Below are 19,083 nucleotides of genomic sequence, written 5' to 3' on the forward strand. Positions count from 1 at the left end.
GATTATGAGGTTGGTTTTACCCACATGTTTTTCAAAAATAAGAGAAAAGAAGCAAACCTATGTTATGGGCAGATGTCAGTTGTAAAGTTACCTGTACAAATCCTAAAAGTATTATTGAAAGTTTAACTGTATAGTGACATTAACATCTGCCAAGGTTAAGTGGAGTGTATTTCATGATGGTAGAAATTGTGTCACAGTAAGAAGGGCATGGACAACAACATCGTGGCCATGTGTTCATTTCATTAGACTACAGGAAGATGTATCGTGTGATAAAAGTAAGCAGCCATTAAAAAATCAGGAAAGTAAAAACTGAACTGTAATTCCTTAACATGATGCATAACATTTATCTAAAAACTGCCATATCACGTGGAAAGCATCATTGCCATTCCCATGAGAATCAGTCACTATTTTTTCTTTACTTTGACTGTTTTCTGGAAGTTCCAGCCAGTGCAGTAAGAAATGAAACAGAAATACCACTTGGGGTTTATATACTTTTTTGTATTTTGAAAACTCACAAAATTCAACTTAAAAACTCTCAGAATTAAACAGCTGATTCATCAAAATGGATTGATAGAATATAAACATGCAAAAGACAACATAGTCCCTACATATTAATAGTTATTTAAATATAGCAGCAGGGATGAGCCTCTCTTCACACAGCATGGGCAATGCATAAAGTTCCTGGGCACACTGTCAACACAGGTATACAGATCAGAGCCTTCAGTATGAATGAAAACTAAAAAAGAAAACAAAGAATTTGCTGACTTTGATATTTTTCAACTGGAGAGACTCACTGTGGGCTTGGATAGGAAAATGGAACATTGTGATCATATCAATTTTTCTCAAATTAATTTATGGATATAATATGCTAATTATATTACTTTTTAGAACATGAGAAAATCATTTAAAATTGTTGATCATGGAAATACGCATGAGATGAACAAATGTATACTTTAAAAAATCTATGAGGGATTTAACTTTATATTCTATTTTATTTATTTATTTATTTATTTATTTTTGGCTGCATTGGGTCTTCGTTGCTGCGCGTGTGCTTTCTCTAGTTGCAGCGAGCGGGGGCCGCTCTTCGCTTCGTTGTGGTTTGCTGGCTTCTCATTGTGGTGGCTTCTCTTTGTTGCAGAGCATGTGCTCTAGATGCACGGGCTTCGGTAGTTGTGGCATGTGGGCTCAGTAGTTGTGGCCCACGGGCTTAGTTGCTCTGAGGCATGTGGGATCTTCCTGGACCAGGGCTTGAAGCCATGTCCCCTGCATTGGCAGGTGGATTCTTAACCACTGCACCACCAGGGAAGTCCCCAACTTATTATTCTAAAGTTACCTCATTTTTTAAAAATGTGGTACTGATATGCTAATCTACATATAGATTAATGCAATGAGTTTTAAGAGAATTGTTACATAGGACAATATTCTAATACCATAATAAAAGACAGACATAAACAGATGACTCACAGAATGATTATAAATGGTCATTATGCAATATATGGTTTACTTACAAGTAATTCAGGTAATGCAAATTTAAACCAACGAATATAATACTCCCCTATTAAATTAGCACAGACTTTCAAAAAGCCTTGGTGCTCCTTGGTGTTTGCAATGGGGCAATAGAATGTACACCCATTCGTACATGGTATTAAATGTAGTGTGTACTGGGTCATGGAGGTTGGCTTTCAGATCCTCTGAGAAAATTAATATAATTTCACTCAGTGGTTCTCCTTCTATGGCAAGTTAAAGGAAGAACAAATATGTATGCACAGTGATTCAGCACCTCATAATTTATAATACCAAAAGGAAAAATAAAATCTCAAATGTCCATGACTAAATAACTGGTTAAGTGAGTTACAGTATAGCAATAAAAATGAACAGTCTTCAACCATTAGTAGAATCACGTTCGGAAGATTATTTAGACAAAAGAATGCTTTTGTTTTAGTAAAATTTTAAAAGCAGGTTACAACACGAATGAACAGGATGGTACCAGTTTTGAGAGCATTGTGCACACACAGTTCACACACGTGCTGATAAAAGACAGAAGGAAACATCCAGAAGTGTTCATAACGGTTATTTCTGGACGCTGGATGTAATATCTTTTATTTCTCATTTTTAATGAGCGTGCATTACTTAGGTTACACAGTATGATACAGAATGCCACAAAATACATGAAGTTACTTCTTTCTTCTCCATGCCATTGAAAATGAGAATATTCTGTGCTGTTTGAGCCTCTCATCAGCCGTGTGACTCTGCCAGCACTGTAATGGAGTTGTGTCCATCTTGGAGTTGCTGTTTCCACAAAGAAACAGCCCTGCTGAGGCAAAGCTTGATTTTTTTTAGCCACTCATCATATCTGGGTAAGGAGGAGTTCTCCATCTTACAGGCGCAGCGTTAGATGTCTGGAAGAATGCTGGGCAGAGGTCTCTCATTTCCTCCTTGGAACTACCCTGTGGGGCCTTGGGGTCCAGCGCAGGTGGCAGCGCAATGGTGTCCCCACAGAGCGCCCCTCCTGAACGATCCGGTCTGACTTCACCTGAGATCGTACGTCCAGGTGCTGGTGCAGGTGTGGGTGTGGAGTGTAAAGTGTAAATAGACTAATCACTCCTAGTCGGGGATCAGCCCCACTCGCTAGGAAGTCAAACTATGATGTCCCCGCTGTCCCTCTGCCTCAGCCCTCAGACTGGGGGTTGGGGGGGTGACCCGATGCCTCGTGATTTCTGGAGGAAAAGGATAAACAGATACACCTTTCAGGTCCCCAATTTTACTTAGAAAATTGGGGGAGACACTCTCCCTTCCTATCGTGGAAAAACAGATATTTCAGGAGAAGATGCAAATGTGTTTGACTCTTAGAGATAACAGGAAACCCTCAAGGGCACTTCAGCCTTGTGGTGGCCAATTTGGTGTCTGTCCTCCACCCAGCTAGTGTACTCGTGCTTCCCTCCAGTTCCTGAGAAAACTATTTTGGATGCTGGCAACCGGGGCAGGGGGATGCCTGTCCAAAGGCCGATTCCCGCCGTGACAGCCAGTGGGTAAGAGCTTTTATAGACAGAGGAAGGGGGCTCCATGCAGAAGCAATACAGTCAGCTCTGGCAGTCATCTTGAAATTGGTCATCGGTGGTCTGACCAGCATCATCTTGATTGTTTTAGGTACAGGGAATCTTCAGTTCCAGGGTCGGTTTGTTCCCATTTTCTTGAGGCCAGTTCTCGGAACTGTGGCAGCTTATGTCGTGGCTCCAGCCTGGTCATCATGGAATTGGTGGGTGGAGGGTTTCAGTATCTACAAGACAGCTCCCAGGATACGGCTCAGAATATGATCTATGGCCCTTGAGGAGGAACTAAAGGTCCTTGACTATACTTAATGACTAAACTATTATGATTTGGTCTCCTTTGACCGTTTTCCTCTGTTTCTGCATTTTCTCACTTCTCTGATTAAACTTATTCTTTGGCTAAATTTTTTCCACAGACAGAAGGCAGGCAGAGGACATGGGGTCGGGGGGGAAAGGACCCTAGGGTCCTGCTCTGCTTCAACTCCACTAAATGTTTACAAACATCGCTAGTGTATCGGTGCTTTGCCATACATGATGCACTATTGTAACACAGTTTTGCATTCTACTGTGATTTACTACTTTAATATATATTTCTCAATAATAGCATAAATTAGTAAATATTATCTTGAATGAATGTTTCAAAATCCAGCAGATGAGGCAGAGTTTACTTAACACCAGTACGCCAGAGAAGACGATTTCCAAATTTTCACCGTCTGAAAATATTTTGTAGGCACTTTGGCATCATTTCTTTATAATGCTTTCTGAGACTTCTTATAGGCGTCTTAATCTAAATTGTCAGAGTGGTTCACTTGCTTTAAAGGATGCAGCGCTGCCTTGCAGAACCACAGAAGAGTTGATGAACAGGAAAAGGATTTGTTTCTTTCCTTCTACTCTCGAGCTCTTTAATTTCACTTTTAAAATTCCGCTTTTACCTTTGCTGTCTAGGACTTCCGGTGCAGCATCTAATGCAGGAGTGACGGTAGGGACTCTGCAGTTCCCGTTTCCAAGGAATGCTGCTAATCCTTCCCTCTATCAGTGACTTGGATTGTAGATTTTATTAACTACCTTTCCTCGAGCTTAGGAAAGCTCATTCCATTCCTAGTTCACCAGTGGTTACGTTTTGTTGTAGTAATTGAGATATGACTGAAAAGACTGGTCAGCTCAGTGGCCCGTACCCACTTATCTCTAGAATTGTGTAATAAGAAATATTCATCATTTTTTCTCAGATTACATACCCTTGTGGTCTGATAGCCAGGAAGTGCTAGATAGATAGGTTCTTAGATTTATCTTGAGTTACAGATGATCACCACGACTTTATTTCAGTCAAAATTTAGGTTCAAGCCCTATAAGAAATAAACGGTGAGACATAACGTTTTGGTGAAAATTAAATGTTCCGCTTCCCCTACCGTGATTTTCTTCCTTTAAGCATTCAGTGTCAGTGCCATTCAGGTAAGAATATGTGTTCTTAACAGGGCAGTAGCCTTGTCTGTCTAATTTACTACTGAACCTCCAGTGCCTGGTAGAGTGTCTTGTCCCTAATGAGCACATGGCAAATATTAAATCAATAATCAATACCACAGATATGGATTGAGCCCTGCCATGGCCCATGTGCTGGCGTGTGTGCTGGCGGATAGTGCAGTAAATAAAACCGATGAAAACTGCTGCTTCCCTAGGTCTTACAGCCCAGCTTATTGTGTTAATATTTTAGTGTCTCACCTGTTGTATTATTAGACTAAAATACTCTTAGTGGGAAGTTTTCAGATAGGGAGATCTCGTCTTTCAGGTGCGACCCTTGGGGCTACCGTCCCTGGTTTCTGTAACAAAGAACCAGTTCCCTTCTGCCTCCAAATATCACCAACACTAAAAAAACTGCATCAGGAGTCACAGAAAATAATGTGTGTTCCTAAAACTCGCCGCATGCCATGGCCATCTGTGTCATAACTGTATTTCTTGAATGCATGTAAATGTGGCTCCAGTTAGAATTCTGAGAAGCTTGAAAGCTTAAGATCTCAGTATCTAGCTATCACGTGAGGTTTAGGAGGTGAAGATTTGGGTAAAATCTTTCTCAGTGCCTTAGTAGAAGAATGCTTTTACATTTGCATCCAGCAGTATTTACCTTTAGGTTTTGAAGTTGGTAAAGCAGGGGCAGACCAGGTGTTTCGGACCATGACATTTATGAAACTCTCTGCCCTCTTTAAGGAAAAGAATACAGAATCACTAGTCAGAATTAGGGCTGGAGCCTTGGTAGAGTTTAGACCCTGGAGCTCAAGCCTCATCAGCTTAAGGCAGATCTATCTGCCTTTGGAAAGAATAGAAATGTGAGTGTTTCCCAATAATCAAGGCTTGCGTTTTTTTCTTGTGATAATGACCTGGTGGTCTTGAGTCTTACTTGCAGTTTCCTTGTTCCTCTGGCATCAACTCAAATTCCGTTTATATAAACATATTATTCAGTCTTTAAGGAAAATAAGTATTCATTTCAGGCAGTATTATCCTCAGTAGAGTGGATTTTTTACATTGGAAATGAACCTTGAATCTCTTCTGAACTAATTAGCCTATTTGCATCCATTCCCTGTGATAGAGAGACAAACCTACTTGTAGACTTCCTCATGCCATGCAGGCAGTGCGGGGCACTCGTCAGAGGCGTTACTGTGAGACCGTGCACGTGATAGACATTCACAAATGTCCATTGATTCAGGGAAAGGAAGATTGGATGCAATGTGGGATGCAGAGAATATGGGGTTTTACCATTTGCAGTAGAAAGAAGGCTAGCGACTATTGGTGGTAGATTGTTGCCCTTGAGATCCTAAGAGGCTTATGGACTTTGACGGATGAGCGAAAAGGAGTCCTCAGAGGACCAGGGCAACTTTATAACTGAAACCTTGTGATGGACGCTGAAGGCCAAGATATCAATGTTGAGACACAAAAGGAGGGGCAGGGCTACAGGATTCAGTGGATGACGAACCTTCTCTGTATGCTGGAGGGATGCGCAAAGACAGGGCCCAGGAGCCCTGACTCCGGGTGCCTCTGGCCACAGAGCCTCTGGTGACAAGTCCCACCACTGCCCGTCAGGTGGCTCTCCAAGGCTACGCAGGTAAACATGTGGCTGTTTCCACACGAAGGAAAGAGGTGCGTGTGTATCTTCCCAGAGGCACCGATGTCACGGGTAGCTTAGTATTAAGGATGCAGGCTGGCTCTGCTCGGCTCCGTTACAAAGGGAGACTCTCTCATCAAGGAATTCCCGGTGGGAAGAGGAAACACCGCCTGAGAGGGTGGCTTCACCAGGGCGATGGAAGGTGGAGGAGGGGCTGGAAGTGGGTTTGGACGTGTTTGCGTTGGGTGTCACGGCCACCTGAGACCCGCTGCAGCCGTGAACACATCCATGTTTTATGCCTTCGGACTGTTTATGGGCTGTTTCCCTGTCACGGTCGGGGTGGATCTGTGGAAGCGTGACCATCCTCTCGGGGACGCTGGATGGCCGGCGTTCCTCCAGGTCCATCTTGATTTTCCATCTCCTTTGCTTGGGATTTCCATGGATTCCAGGCTAACGTGGCCACAGTCTTCTCTTTGCATAGGGCACAGTAAACGTGCAACATAAGTCTGTCTCACCAGTGTCACTTCTCCCAGGGACCCTTCACTTTGCTCTCAGCTCTGATGGTATGACTTTTCTTTGGCCTTTCCTGGGATGCTTTAGGCCATAAGAAATCTAGGTGTGACAGGATCCCTGGAAGTTATTGGCAGGAATGACAGTTACAGGTAAATATATTGCAGCAAACAGTTACTCTCCTGCCTGCCTGCCAACTGCTGCCTTCCTTTTTTCTTTCTTCCCCCTTCCCTTCCTCTGTCCCTTTGTAAAGTCAACACATGTGTAGAATGCCTTAAAATTGTAAGAAAAATGACGAGTTTTTCTTTGAACACGAACTACATGCAGACACTTTATAAGGACCTTGTTGTGCACGGGGATGACCTCACCGAACCCTCACGGGCCTCTGTGGAGCAGGTAACAGTGTCCTCACCTGCCGTTGGGGACACTCGTTCTATGGTGAGGCTGGGCCAGTTTCCGGGAGGGCAGCGTTGAGCCAGATCCACGCGGGCTGCCGGAACTGGCAGTTCTGAGCCTGCCCCAGGCTCCCTGGGCCGGGTCTGCGTGTGAGGGGAGAATTCTGTTCCCTCCTGTTCCTGTGTTAGCAGGGATATCACCCCCCAACCCATCCCCACCGATGGATGCCTTGATTCTGCAAACTCAAATACTCATCTCACTTAGGGCATCAGTTCCACATGGACAGGCACAGTTGCCCCCTATTTGCTGAAACATGGATTCAGTGCAGCACATTGTAGCAGCAGCTACATATGATGAGAACATTTTTCTGAAAATCCCTGTCTTAGACATTCCTATTCTCAAACACCGGGCATCTTCACTGGGGTTATGTATGGAGCCCTGATCCAGTGGCTGTTTCCTGGGAGTGTGTTTGGGTTTTGAGGAGTGGAGATGTCAGCGTGGACGTGACCCATTAAAGCCCATTTCGCCGCCCCAACGAGTCCTGTGATGGGCCGCACACCGTTACCCAAGTGGAGCTCGGGGCGGAATCCACCCTTGGCAGGTGCTGAAGGGAAAGGCGGGTTTGGTGTCCCCATTACGAGGCTGTCAGTCATCTTAATTTCATAATGAGGAGAGACACCGTCAAGCAGGAAGATTCCTAAAAATCCTCAGCTGGTTGATTGCGTCGCTGTCTAAATGTGTCTCTGAAGAGAAAGACGCGAGCTGAGCATCATTTCCTGTGCTTTATTACTGCCATGGGATGTTACGAGACAGGAAAGAGGTGAGTGTAAATCGTGTGCATTGAGCGTAATGAAGTGGTTGGAAAATAGCTGCCTGGTGCTGAACAGCTTGGTGCTGGTAAACACCTCGCAGAAGCCCTTCCCACACTTGTGTTGTTGTGCAGACAGACGGGATTGTGTCCTGTTTGAAGGTCAGCAAAACCTCGGGCTGCCTGTGACGGATAGAATCCATCTGCTGCAGCTTTCACAGGGGAAACGCGTTTATTTCAAGGCAGAAGCTTACGTTTTTGCCAATGCCACTGCGTTCCATGGAAAATGACACTGTTTTTGGGGATAGCCATGTGCACCCTGGGACCCTCCATGGGACAGGTGTGGCCGGACCCCCGAGGGTGACCCTGCTAAGAGTAAACTCAGAGGTTGGAAAATCTGCTTGGACCCACTGAACCCACGAAACCACTTACGGGATGAATCCTTCAGGAGACAAGTGTTGCCTGGGAGCCACTCGGTTGATGTGGATTTGTTAAGCATCTGCTCTATACCCGGTACCTGGATGTGTCCCGTGAGCACAGTCCTGCCCTCAAGGAGTTCATGAGTGTGTGGTCTGGGTGTTCTGGTGGAAAGTGTGTCTGTGGGAGGGGCAGTTGCTCTGCTGAGCCCGCCCTGGGGTCCAGCCCTGGGGCCCGCTTGGCCAGAGTGCATGGCCGTGTCACAGCCCCTTCCCACCCCAGGCCCCTGAGCTGCACACCCCACTCCTTCCACAGCGGACCTGGGATTCCAGAGCAGGTGTGGGCCCAGAGTGGGAGGCTACGTTGCCGGGGCTCCTTAGGTGTTAGTGTCAGGCGGCCCGTTGTTTCCTCATGAACATAGTTCCTGCGCTGCTGTCTTCCCGTCTTATTCACTGACTCGGTTCATTACAGCAATCAGGACGGTTAGATTACCCAGTATCAGTGGCAGTTTGTTCTTCAGGGCAGTGTAATTAATCTCTAGTTTTAATAAAGTGAATATTCAAATTATTGTGTACCAAGTTACATGAAATCATAAACATAACAATAAATTAGTATTTCTAAGCTGATGCACAAAGCTGAGTGAATTTTCCCCCTCTTAGCATTAGGTAACTCATATGTTCTTGCCTGGCACCGTCCACCATGGGGGGCGGGGGGTGGGGAGGGCTGGTCCATGCGTGACCCTCCCGAGGGGTGACTCTGCTGCGGTGCATGGACTTCTGTCCCGTGGAGGTGGGTACAGGTTCGCGGTGACCAAGTGGGTCGAGCACACCGCTGGCGCTTGTGCCATCAGTGAGGCTGACAGAGACACACATCAAAGCCATGCCATGTGCTTCTCTGTTCTGTGGGAGGGGACCCGGCTGAGAGGGGAAGGGGCCGGACGGATCCTGGCTGGGATTCAGCGCCAGCTTCAGGGTCGGGAGCACCTTTCATCCTATGCTCAGTAACCTGAAGGGATCGCCAGTCCTGGGGTGGGGACTCCGAGCACCGCCATGGGGTCTTCAGGGTCGGTGCCCACAGACTAGATGTATCAGGGGTCACTGGGGTGTCCCAGTGCTGGGGCATAGCTGAAAATGTGTACGGATGTGCGGACAAAAAGCTGGAGTAAAATGAGTCAAATAGCGGCAGTGCCTCCTTGGGAAGGGCTGGTTCTTGATGAAGTTTTAAGTGAAACAACCAGACTGAAATCCGCCCTTTGGAAGCTAAATGTCTAGCATCTTATCTACTCTGCAACCCACTAGTGGTTATAATTCTGGGGCTCCTCTGATGCCAGAGCACGCCTTCCACACCAAGTATTCCTCCAGTAGGGATGAGGTCAATGTTGTCTCCAGCACTGCCCTTCCCTTCTTCCTCTGGGAAATGCGGCCAGCGACAGAGAACCTGGGGCTGAGAGCAGCTCTGTTCCAGTGCAGTCCTAAGAGGAAGAGAAAACCCAAGGGAGCAGGAACAGACCAGACTGTCCAGCCTGAGTGGACACCCCTGAACTTGCACAGTCCCCAGTTAGCATCTCAGCCTGAGGCCGGATGGCTGGAGCCCCTGCCTGTCCCGCCGTCCCAGGGCCACCAGCCTTTCTCTTCCTTTTTTTCTGTTGAATCCTGGGAAAAGCAAATCCAGCTGCTGGCTGGGTTCCAGTTTTGGAGGCAGGTACCGGGAGAGGTCAGTGGTCAGGGTGCCTGTGAGCACAGGTGGCCGCGCAGAGCCTGCCCGCCCTCTCCTGTGAGTCTATCAGTGTGTCAGTGACCGAAGGCCCCTGTGCGGACAGCAGGGTGGCCTCCGGTGGCACAAAGGAGAAAGTCCTCCAGATGCTCCAGCCCGCCCAGGAGTCTAGCTGGGATGGGGCACGCGTTCAGCCTGGTGGGGCCCCAGTGCCAGCCCTGCAGAGGGACTTGGGCAGACACGCCTGGCCTTGAGTCAGTCACTGAGTCCTGCTCTCCAGCGACAGACAGGGACCGCAGAAGTTCTCCTTCGTCCAGCTATCCTGGGGTCACTCAGACGAAAAATGCAAACAAAGCCCCTTTGCAGGTCAGGCCATCAGAGGGGGATCTGGAGGGAGGTGGCCGTGACATGACAGAAAGGGCAGCACAGGGTGGGATGGCTGCAGCGCCCACCCCCCCCCCCCCCCCTTGACTATTTCCTTTCCCATGTTAGGTAATTTTCAATTGTAATCTCTTCAATTATTTTCTCAGACCCTTTCTTTTTCTCTTCTTCTTCTGGGATCCCTATAATTCGAATGTTTGTGTGTTTAATGTTGTCCCAGAAGTCTCTGAGACTGTCTGCAATTCATTTCATTCCTTTTTCTTTATTCTGCTTTGTGTAGTTATTTCCAATATTTTATCTTCCAGGTCACTTATCCATTCTTCTGCCTCAGTTATTCTGCTCTTGATTCGTTCTAGAGAATTTTCCCCCCCCACCAGCAGCTGCCTGCCTGCAGAGAAGCACAGGGTTAATTACTGTTTTGCCTAAAACATTGATTTTTATTAGTGATGCTGATAGGACTGCATTTCTGGCTTATCTCTTAGCTGGCTTAGCAGCTTTGTTTGGCTGGGCCTCTTATCTCAGTTTATTTACTCTACTAAGGGATTCTCTGCTGTCCTTTGGGGAAAGCAAGTTATGATAATTACTTATCAGTCGACACAGTTTATTGAGTACCTGCCTCATCTTCCAGGACTCAGCTCAAGAGGTATCTCTCTGGGAGCAGCTGGCGTCCCAGGGCCCCTTCAGCCCCGCCTCCCTCCTGGCCGGTGATTATCTGTTTGCAGCAGTGTTTCCTATGGTAGCGTCTTCCTGGCCGAGCTGTGTGCCATCTGGCAGGTGGACATGCTCCGTAAATGCTTGAGCTGGGGTCAGGGGGATGGAGTGGGAAGCAGGAAGTTGCCAGCAGCTCCCGCCCACACAGCGCTCCAGATGCGGATCAGGGGTTACCATTGGTCAGAGGAGGTTCCTGAGCCCCTCCTCCCACTTTGCAAGTTACCTCTCCCACCTGCCGGCCAGGGTTGAGCTCATCTGTGCTCTCTGTGTCCTGGAGGTTGGGGGCCAGATCCTGTTCCCACACCAGGTGCCTGGGTCTAATATCAACACACAACGCACCTGCGCAAGGCCTGAAGCTGGTGGGAGCTTGGCAGTGATAAGACCCCTTCTTTCCATCTCATCTCATCCACCAATTATGACAGTAATTTTGTCGACATTGGTTATTAACTTTTTATCTCCACTGATATTATGCAGTCGATTTTGTGAACTAACTGGTGAGTAGTGCGTTTTTATATGGACCCAGATGGATTCAAAGCAGGTTAAAAACTATCTTTCCAGCATCTTTTTTTTAAAGAGGTAGATAAGGTTTACTTTTTTTGTTTCCTTTTTGGTTGACTTATCATTTCTGACAGCAAAGTCATGCGATGATAAAACTGTTCCCACACTTTGATCTGTAAAATGCTCTTTTGCCGTGGCACCGTTTCTTTTAAGTCACTGTTGTTACTTTCTCATTCTTTGCTGAAGGGTCATCTTCCTTTTGAACAAAAGATCAAGTTCATTCAACAAATTCATCAGGTAGCCTCACTGAGGTCATTGAACTCGGCTTTGAGAATCGCAGTTCTTTGAAGCCCTGTATCACACCAGGGCTTCTCTGAACAGGGCCAACAAGTGGTTAAATTGCAGTGGAAACACCTGTGGTAAAATAATATAAATAAAGGAATCTTGAAGGAGGGAAGCTGAATTTACAAAGAAATATTTGTGTACAGCTTCATAGTGTGTGGACTTTCACAGAATTGCCTCATTAAACTGACACATGCACACTCAAAATGCTCACCCTGTTTGGCCCTGAACAACCATCCTGGAATGGGCAATAAATGCAGAAATTAACCTTTCTGCACACAGTTGTTTATGTCATGTTTATTTATAATAGGCAACACCTATTATGATGGGGGCTGGTTAAGTGAGCATGGCAGATTTGTGTGGCAGTTCCACTGCCTGGAATACTAGTCTCTGATTAATAACTGGACTTGGGAAGGCCATTTAATGGCAGGAGAAGTGGGAGGGCAGTGTGTGCAGCGTACTGGTGGTCCATCACCGGTACAGCCAGACCATATCTCTGGAGACTTCTGGTTATAGCTGCATGACAGAAGATCAACAGTGTTCAGCTGGGGGACCATAGGGACATTTTTAGATGCTTATTTACTCCATTTTATACCTTTTCTATAATGTGTTTTTATTGTTAATTAAGACAATATATATTGAATAGTGTGGGGTTTTTGCTGACTTGAAATCTGTATGTGACAACAGTGAGACACCACGACACACCTGTTGGAATGTCTAAAATCCAGGACGTTGACACCAAGTGCTGCTGAGGATGTGGACTGACAGGAACTCCTTCATGGCTGGTGGTGATGCAAAACGGTGCAGCCACTTTGAGAGACAGTCTGGAAGTTTCTTACGAAGCAGAAGTTAGTCTTACCATATGACCCAGCAGTCACACTCCTTGGTATTTACCCAAATGAGTTGAGAACTCATGTACAAACAAAAACATGCACACAAATGTTTATAGCAATCTTATTCATAATCATAAATACTTGGAAGCAACCAATATGTCCTTCCATAGGTGAATGGGTAAACTGTGGTACATCCAGACAATGAAATATTACTCGGTAATAAAAAGAAATGAGCTATCTTGCCATGAAAAGACACAAAGGAACTTTGAGTACATACAGGCACACCGCTGAGATGTTGCTGGTTTGGTTCCAGACCACTGCAGTAAAAGGAATATGGCAATAAAGCAATGTTTTTGGTTTCCAAGTGCATATAAACGTTGTGTTTGCACTACACTACAGTCTATTAAGTGTACAATAGCATAATGTGTAAAACAATGTGCATACCTTGATTAAAAAGACCTTATTACTAAAAATGCCCACACAATCTGAGACTTTCGTAATCTTTTTGCTGGAGGGCATTGCCTCGATGTTGACGGCTGTTGACTGGTCAGGGTGGTGGTCCTTGAAGGCTGGGGAGGGTGCAGCGATTTCTTAAAATAAGACAGCAGAGAATCTGCCGCATCAGTTGGCTTCCTTTCAAGCATGATTTCTCAGTAGCATGCAATGCCATTTGATAGCATTTTACCCACAGTAGAACTTCTTTCGAAATTGGAGTCAGTCCTCTCAAAGCCTTTCACTGCTTTCTCAACTAAGTTTATGTAATCTTCTTTATCCTTTGTCTTCATTTCAATAATCTTTATAGCACCTTCACCAGGAGCAGATTCTATCTCAAGGAACCACTTTCTTTGCTCATCCCTAAGTGACTCCTTCCTCATCCATTAAAATTTTATTGTGAAATTGCAGCAATTCACTCACATCTTTAGCTCCACTTCGAACTCTAGTTCTCTTGCTGTTTCCATCACACCTACGATGACTTCTTCCACTGAAGTCTGAACCCTTCAAAGTCACCCATGAGGGTTGGAACCGTCTTCTTCCAAACTCCCGCTAAGGTTGATGTTTTGATCCCTTCTCACCAATCACAAGTACTCTTAATGGCATCTTGAAGGATGAATCCTTCCCAGAAGGCTTTCAGTTTACTTTGCTTAGATCCACCAGAGGAATCACTGTCTATGGCAGCTATAGCCTTATGAGATGTGTGTTTCTTAAATAATAAGGCTTGAAAGTCAAAATAACTCCTTGATCCATGGGCTGTAGAATGGATGTTGTGTTACCATGAAAACAACATTAATCTCCTCTCCATCTCCATTAGAGCTCCTGGGTGACCAGGTGCATTGTCGAGGAGTGATCATATTCTGAAAGGAATCTTTTTTTCTGAGAAGTAGGTCTTGATAGTGGGCTTAAAATGTTCAGTAAACCATGTTGTAAACCGATGTGCTGTCCTCCAGGCTTTGTTGTTCCATTTATAGCACACAGACAGAGTAGATTTAGCATAATTCTTAAGGGCCCTGGGATTTTCAGAATGGTAAATGAACATTGGCTTCAACCTAAAGTCACCAGCTGCATTAGCCCCAAACAAGAGAGTCAGCCTGTCCTTTGAAGCCAGGCATTGACTTCTCCTCTCCAGCTATGAGAGTCCTAGATGCCATCTTCTTCCAATAGAAGGTTGTTTAATCCGCACTGAAAATCGCTAATGATCTGAGCTAGAGTGGATAACTTGCTGCAGCTTCCACATCAGCACTTGCAGCTTCACCTTGCACTTTTGTGTTATGAGATGGCTTCTTTCCTTAAGCCTCATGAACCGACCTCTGCTAACTTCAGACTTTTCTTCTGCAGCTTTTCCTAACGTCTCTCAGCCTTCATAGAATTGAAGAGAGCTGGGGACTGGCTCTGGATTAGGCTTTGGCTTAAGGGAATGATGTGGCTGGTTTGATCTTCTATCCAGACCACTCAAATTTTCTCCACATCAGCAGTAAGGCTGTTTCTCTTTCTTATCATTTGTGTATTCACTAGAGTAGCACTTTTAATTTCCTTCAAGAACTTTCCCTCTGCATTCAAGACTTGGCTAATGGTCCAAGAGGCCCCACTTTCAGCCTGTCTCAGCTTTCGACATACCTTCCTCACTGAGCTCAATCATTTCTAGCTTGTGGAGATGAACAGGCAGAGCACACGGGACTTTTAGTTTTGCATTTGACAAAACTCATAGAATGTATGACATAAACAGTGACCCCTAATGTAACCTATGGACTCTGGGTGATAATAATGTATCCGTGCTGGTTTATCCATTAATGGTAACAAATGTAGCACCCAACCCAAAAGGGCGATAAGAGGGGAAACCGGGTGTGGGGGAATTCTGTGTACTTTCTGCTCCGTTTTTCTGTAACCCTAAACCTGCTCTATAAAAAAAATTAAATTACATTTTAAAAATCCGTAAATGCCCATCATAGGACGTTTGGAAAATACAGAAAAACAGAAATAAAAAGAAATTCAAGGATCTGGGAGTGAGCGTGCCCTTTTGATTTAAAGTGAGAGACGTGTGACTCTGTCCCTAAGAGCTAGAACACGCTTGGCATCTAATTGACCAAATGAAGTCTGTTGACCAAATGACTGTATAGTGTAGACGTGGAAATGACTGTATAATAGGCTTTGTTTGCTGAGCATCGTATTGTGAGCTGCAGCAAAGTGCTTCTCTTTACGGCAGGAGTGTCCCCTGGTGACTGTGAGCCTTGTGAGGACACACAGCTCTGTGCACAGGTGACATTCGGGTGGGTAAAGAGCTCATCACACTTATTTCAGGGACAGTGGCCCAGGGCACAGGCGTCCAAGAAAGGGGGTTACCACGGCCTTGTTTTCTGGCTGCCCGTATGTTGCATGATGAAATGGCATCGTCTCCAGGGGACACCAGGCATCCTGTGCTGACCTCCCTGTCCCCCCTCTGCAGGTGGTCATCACAACAGCCTTAAGCCTGTCGGCAGCGGCCCCACCTTCGCCATCACCACTGCCACCGCCACCATGGTCTCCGTGGACCCCGAGGGACTTGGGGGCCCGTCCCCCTCCAGCATGCAGCCCTGCCACTTCCTGACCCTGGCGCCCATCAACATACCCCTGCGGACCACACCCTTCTCTGGTAAGTACACAGCCTGGTCTCTCAGAGGCTTGGGCTGGTTCGGAGTCCACAGCATGGAGACCAAGGCAGGGACCTGCCGTCCCCCAGATTCATGGTTCCCTGCGTGCTGGGGGCGTCGGGGGAGGGCTCATCCTTAGATCACGCAAACGGACCTCAGTTCCCTTGACCAAGGTCATGTTAGTCAACCCGGGCATTTTCTGCCATAAAGCAAAGTATAAAGTTTCTGTTTGAAGAAATGAGACATTCCTTTACTAACTCTTCATGGGGAGTGATGCACATGACCGAGAAATTTCTAATTTTTGTGTGTGGGGCTTGGAAAAAAGCAAAGGCGACATGATGGAAAACAGTTAAGCATCAGAGTTAATAAAACACAAAAAAGTACAAAACTCAGACTCGCATGGGGCTCTCACTGAGCCATCCCTCCTGGGCTGGCTAGCTGGGCCTGCTCTGAACACATGGAGTAGGGTCTTCCCCACCACGGCGGGACTGGTGCAGAGGTCCACCGAAGCCCGTGGCTGAGGAAGAGACAGGGTAGCCACCAAGGTTTGGAGCTCACCCGTTCAGCGGGTGTACTATTCTAAGTCCGCGGGGCGGAGGCGGGGCTGGCAGACATTCTGGTGTTGTGAGCGATGCTGAGATGCAAGATGAGATGCGGAAGGCCTGGTCCTGGATTGGTTGCAACTCTGTTGTCCAAACATGTTCTCACCTGTATGCGCACATCTGCTAACTGTCACCAGCACTCCATGTATCCCAGCTGTCCTGGTGAGTGCATGTTTGGGTCTGTCCTTAAATGTCACAAAAACAGCGTTGACTTGGAATAACCTTTAGTAAGTACCGGAGTCTTGGGAGCCAGCACTAGTACTTGAGTTTTAGTTTTTCACATGATACAGTAAGACTTGGATAGAAATTCTGTGGAATTATAATGTTAATTCTATACTAGAGTTAACCCTAGAATTGTATACTAGCATTATATCATTAATTGCTAGGTTATCAGTGATAGAAACATCTCTAGATTTTGAGATACATAATCTTTTTTTCATGGTAGAAATAGATTAACCTGGTTTCATTACTTTCCAGTTTGGGGAGTGTTTTTGGTTTTCTCGTCGTGTTTCTAGTAAATCTGATGTGGTCTTCTCAACACTGGACCTTGGCTTCTGTGTTTCTACGTTGACCTGATAAATTCGTTGGTAATAGAATGTTGTATTCTCAAGAACAAAATCTTATTTCAGTTTCAGCGTGTTAGTGAACATGCAGTTAGGGTGTGACGGGGAGAATAAATAAAACACATGGATAGTCTCCTGTGTGGAACATAATTTACAGCTGTGTCAAATTCTGGTTTTAAAATCCATCAGTCCACTGGCATTTATTAAGGATGACTTACTATTTTCTGAGCACATTAATCTTAGAAAGAACCCAAAAGCAAACCCTGTGTAACCCAGGGGCGGCTTTACCTTTCATGTCTCTTATATGATTTATAAAGTGATGTAATCATTAGGCGTCTTTCCATGTTGGCATTTTATAAGGCTCTATAATCAAATCTGCCATAATGTGCATTCAGTTAGAAAAAGACAACCTCCATGGGATCTATCTTGTACGAAACTGCCGAAGTGGACAGTCAGAAGCTGAAGGGGCCCTACTTAACAGGTGGCTTCTGAAATGGCCTTTGTCTTGCTGGCGTTGGTCCCTTTGATCTGAAACTACAGGGGTTGAAACTGGGGCTGTGGGTCTGGATCAGTGCCCCCAGCCCAGTGGGTGGTCCCTGAGCTCTTTGGCCAATCCCAGTGTTGGATATGGTACTGCCAGGGCTGCCCCTGTAAGTGGTTCTCTGGCAGGGAGGACCACCTACCCACCTAGAAGTGTTGCCCTGGCTCTCCTCTGTTTTTTTTTTTTTTTTTAAAGGAGTAAAGCTGTGGTTTTCTTTTCTTTTTGAAGATGTTGGGGGTAGGAGTTTATTAATTAATTTATTTATTTTTGCGGCGTTGGGTCTTCGTTTCTGTGCGAGGGCTTTTCTCTAGTTGTGGCGAGCGGGGGCCACTGTTCATCATGGTGCGCGGGCCGCTCACTATCGCGGCCTCTCTTGTTGCGGAGCACAGGCTCCAGACGCGCAGGCTCAGTAGTTGTGGCTCACGGGCCTAGTTGCTCCGCGGCACGTGGGATCTTCCCGGACTGGGACACGAACCCGTGTCCCCTGCATCAGCAGGCAGATTCTCAACCACTGCGCCACCAGGGAAGCCCTGGCTCTCCTCTTGATGTTAGAAGAAGGCATTTGAGAGAGACTGGCCAGGTCCCTGATGAAAACCTTCTCAGAATTTCCCTTGAATACTTTCTGAAAACCACGCCTTGAAGGAGACTGAGGGCAGACAGTTTGTCCATCAGAGCTTTAACCCCTGTCAGTAGCCCCATGGGATGAAAGCCAGTGAGACTGAAGAGTGGATCGTCCTGATTCTCAGTGGAGGTCCAGGTATTCTGCTCAGAAATCCGTAACCCCCCTGGAAACAGATGGAGTGGAGGAAGGATGGGGATAGGAGAAAGGACGGCTGGTGGAGGGAGGGGGGCCAAGGGGATAGAATGGCATCGACCGAAAAAGAGATTTCATAGGCCCAGAAAAACGCACCTCTCTGGGAAGTTTGCTCCATATTCAAATTGATTTTATAAAAGCACATGAACTTATTTATCTACAGATGAATAATCCTGCTTTTATTCAGAAGATAATAGATAAATGAGTTAGACTATTTTAGATAAATGAGTTAGACTATTTTAGATAAATGAGTTAGACTATTTTATTTACACCCTAAGCTTGGTGATAAAAGCCAGATAACCTCAGAAGCCCTATGTGGTTTAGCTTTATGGTTCTCAACTGGGGGCAGTTTTGTCCCCAGCAGATACTCGCCAGTGGCCGGAGACATTTTTTGGTCACTGAAACTTGGTCGTTGCTACTGGGATCTAGAGGATAGAGACCAGGGATCCTGCTACACATCTGACAGCAAAGGACAGCACCTGTGGTAAAGGGTTATCTGGCCCCAAATGTTAGTAGGGGCTCCATCAAGAAACCCTAGTTCGCGTTCTGGATGTCCACCTAAACCGTGGAAACCAGGACTAGTGTATGAAGAGCTGTAGGACCCAAAGGGAAGAAGGCTCTGTGCTGGAAAGAAGATCAGCCACGAGAGTGGCTGAATCATATGCCTTTAACAAGGTTTAGGATTTCGAGTAAG

The 19,083-nt window shown here is 46.0% G+C and overlaps 1 protein-coding gene across 1 annotated transcript in view; it reads left to right on the top strand.

Moving 5' to 3' along the window:
- Nucleotides 1-19,083, top strand: part of TCERG1L (transcription elongation regulator 1 like) — a 215,095-nt gene that overhangs the window by 30,841 nt on the left and 165,171 nt on the right. Inside the window, exon 7 of the mRNA XM_007452015.1 lies at nucleotides 15,686-15,871. Coding sequence (XP_007452077.1) covers nucleotides 15,686-15,871 — 186 coding nt within the window. The remainder of the gene's footprint in view (nucleotides 1-15,685; nucleotides 15,872-19,083) is intronic.

Source organism: Lipotes vexillifer, unplaced genomic scaffold, assembly GCF_000442215.2.
Source record: "Lipotes vexillifer unplaced genomic scaffold, Lipotes_vexillifer_v1.1 scaffold1117, whole genome shotgun sequence".
NCBI lineage: Eukaryota > Metazoa > Chordata > Mammalia > Artiodactyla > Lipotidae > Lipotes > Lipotes vexillifer.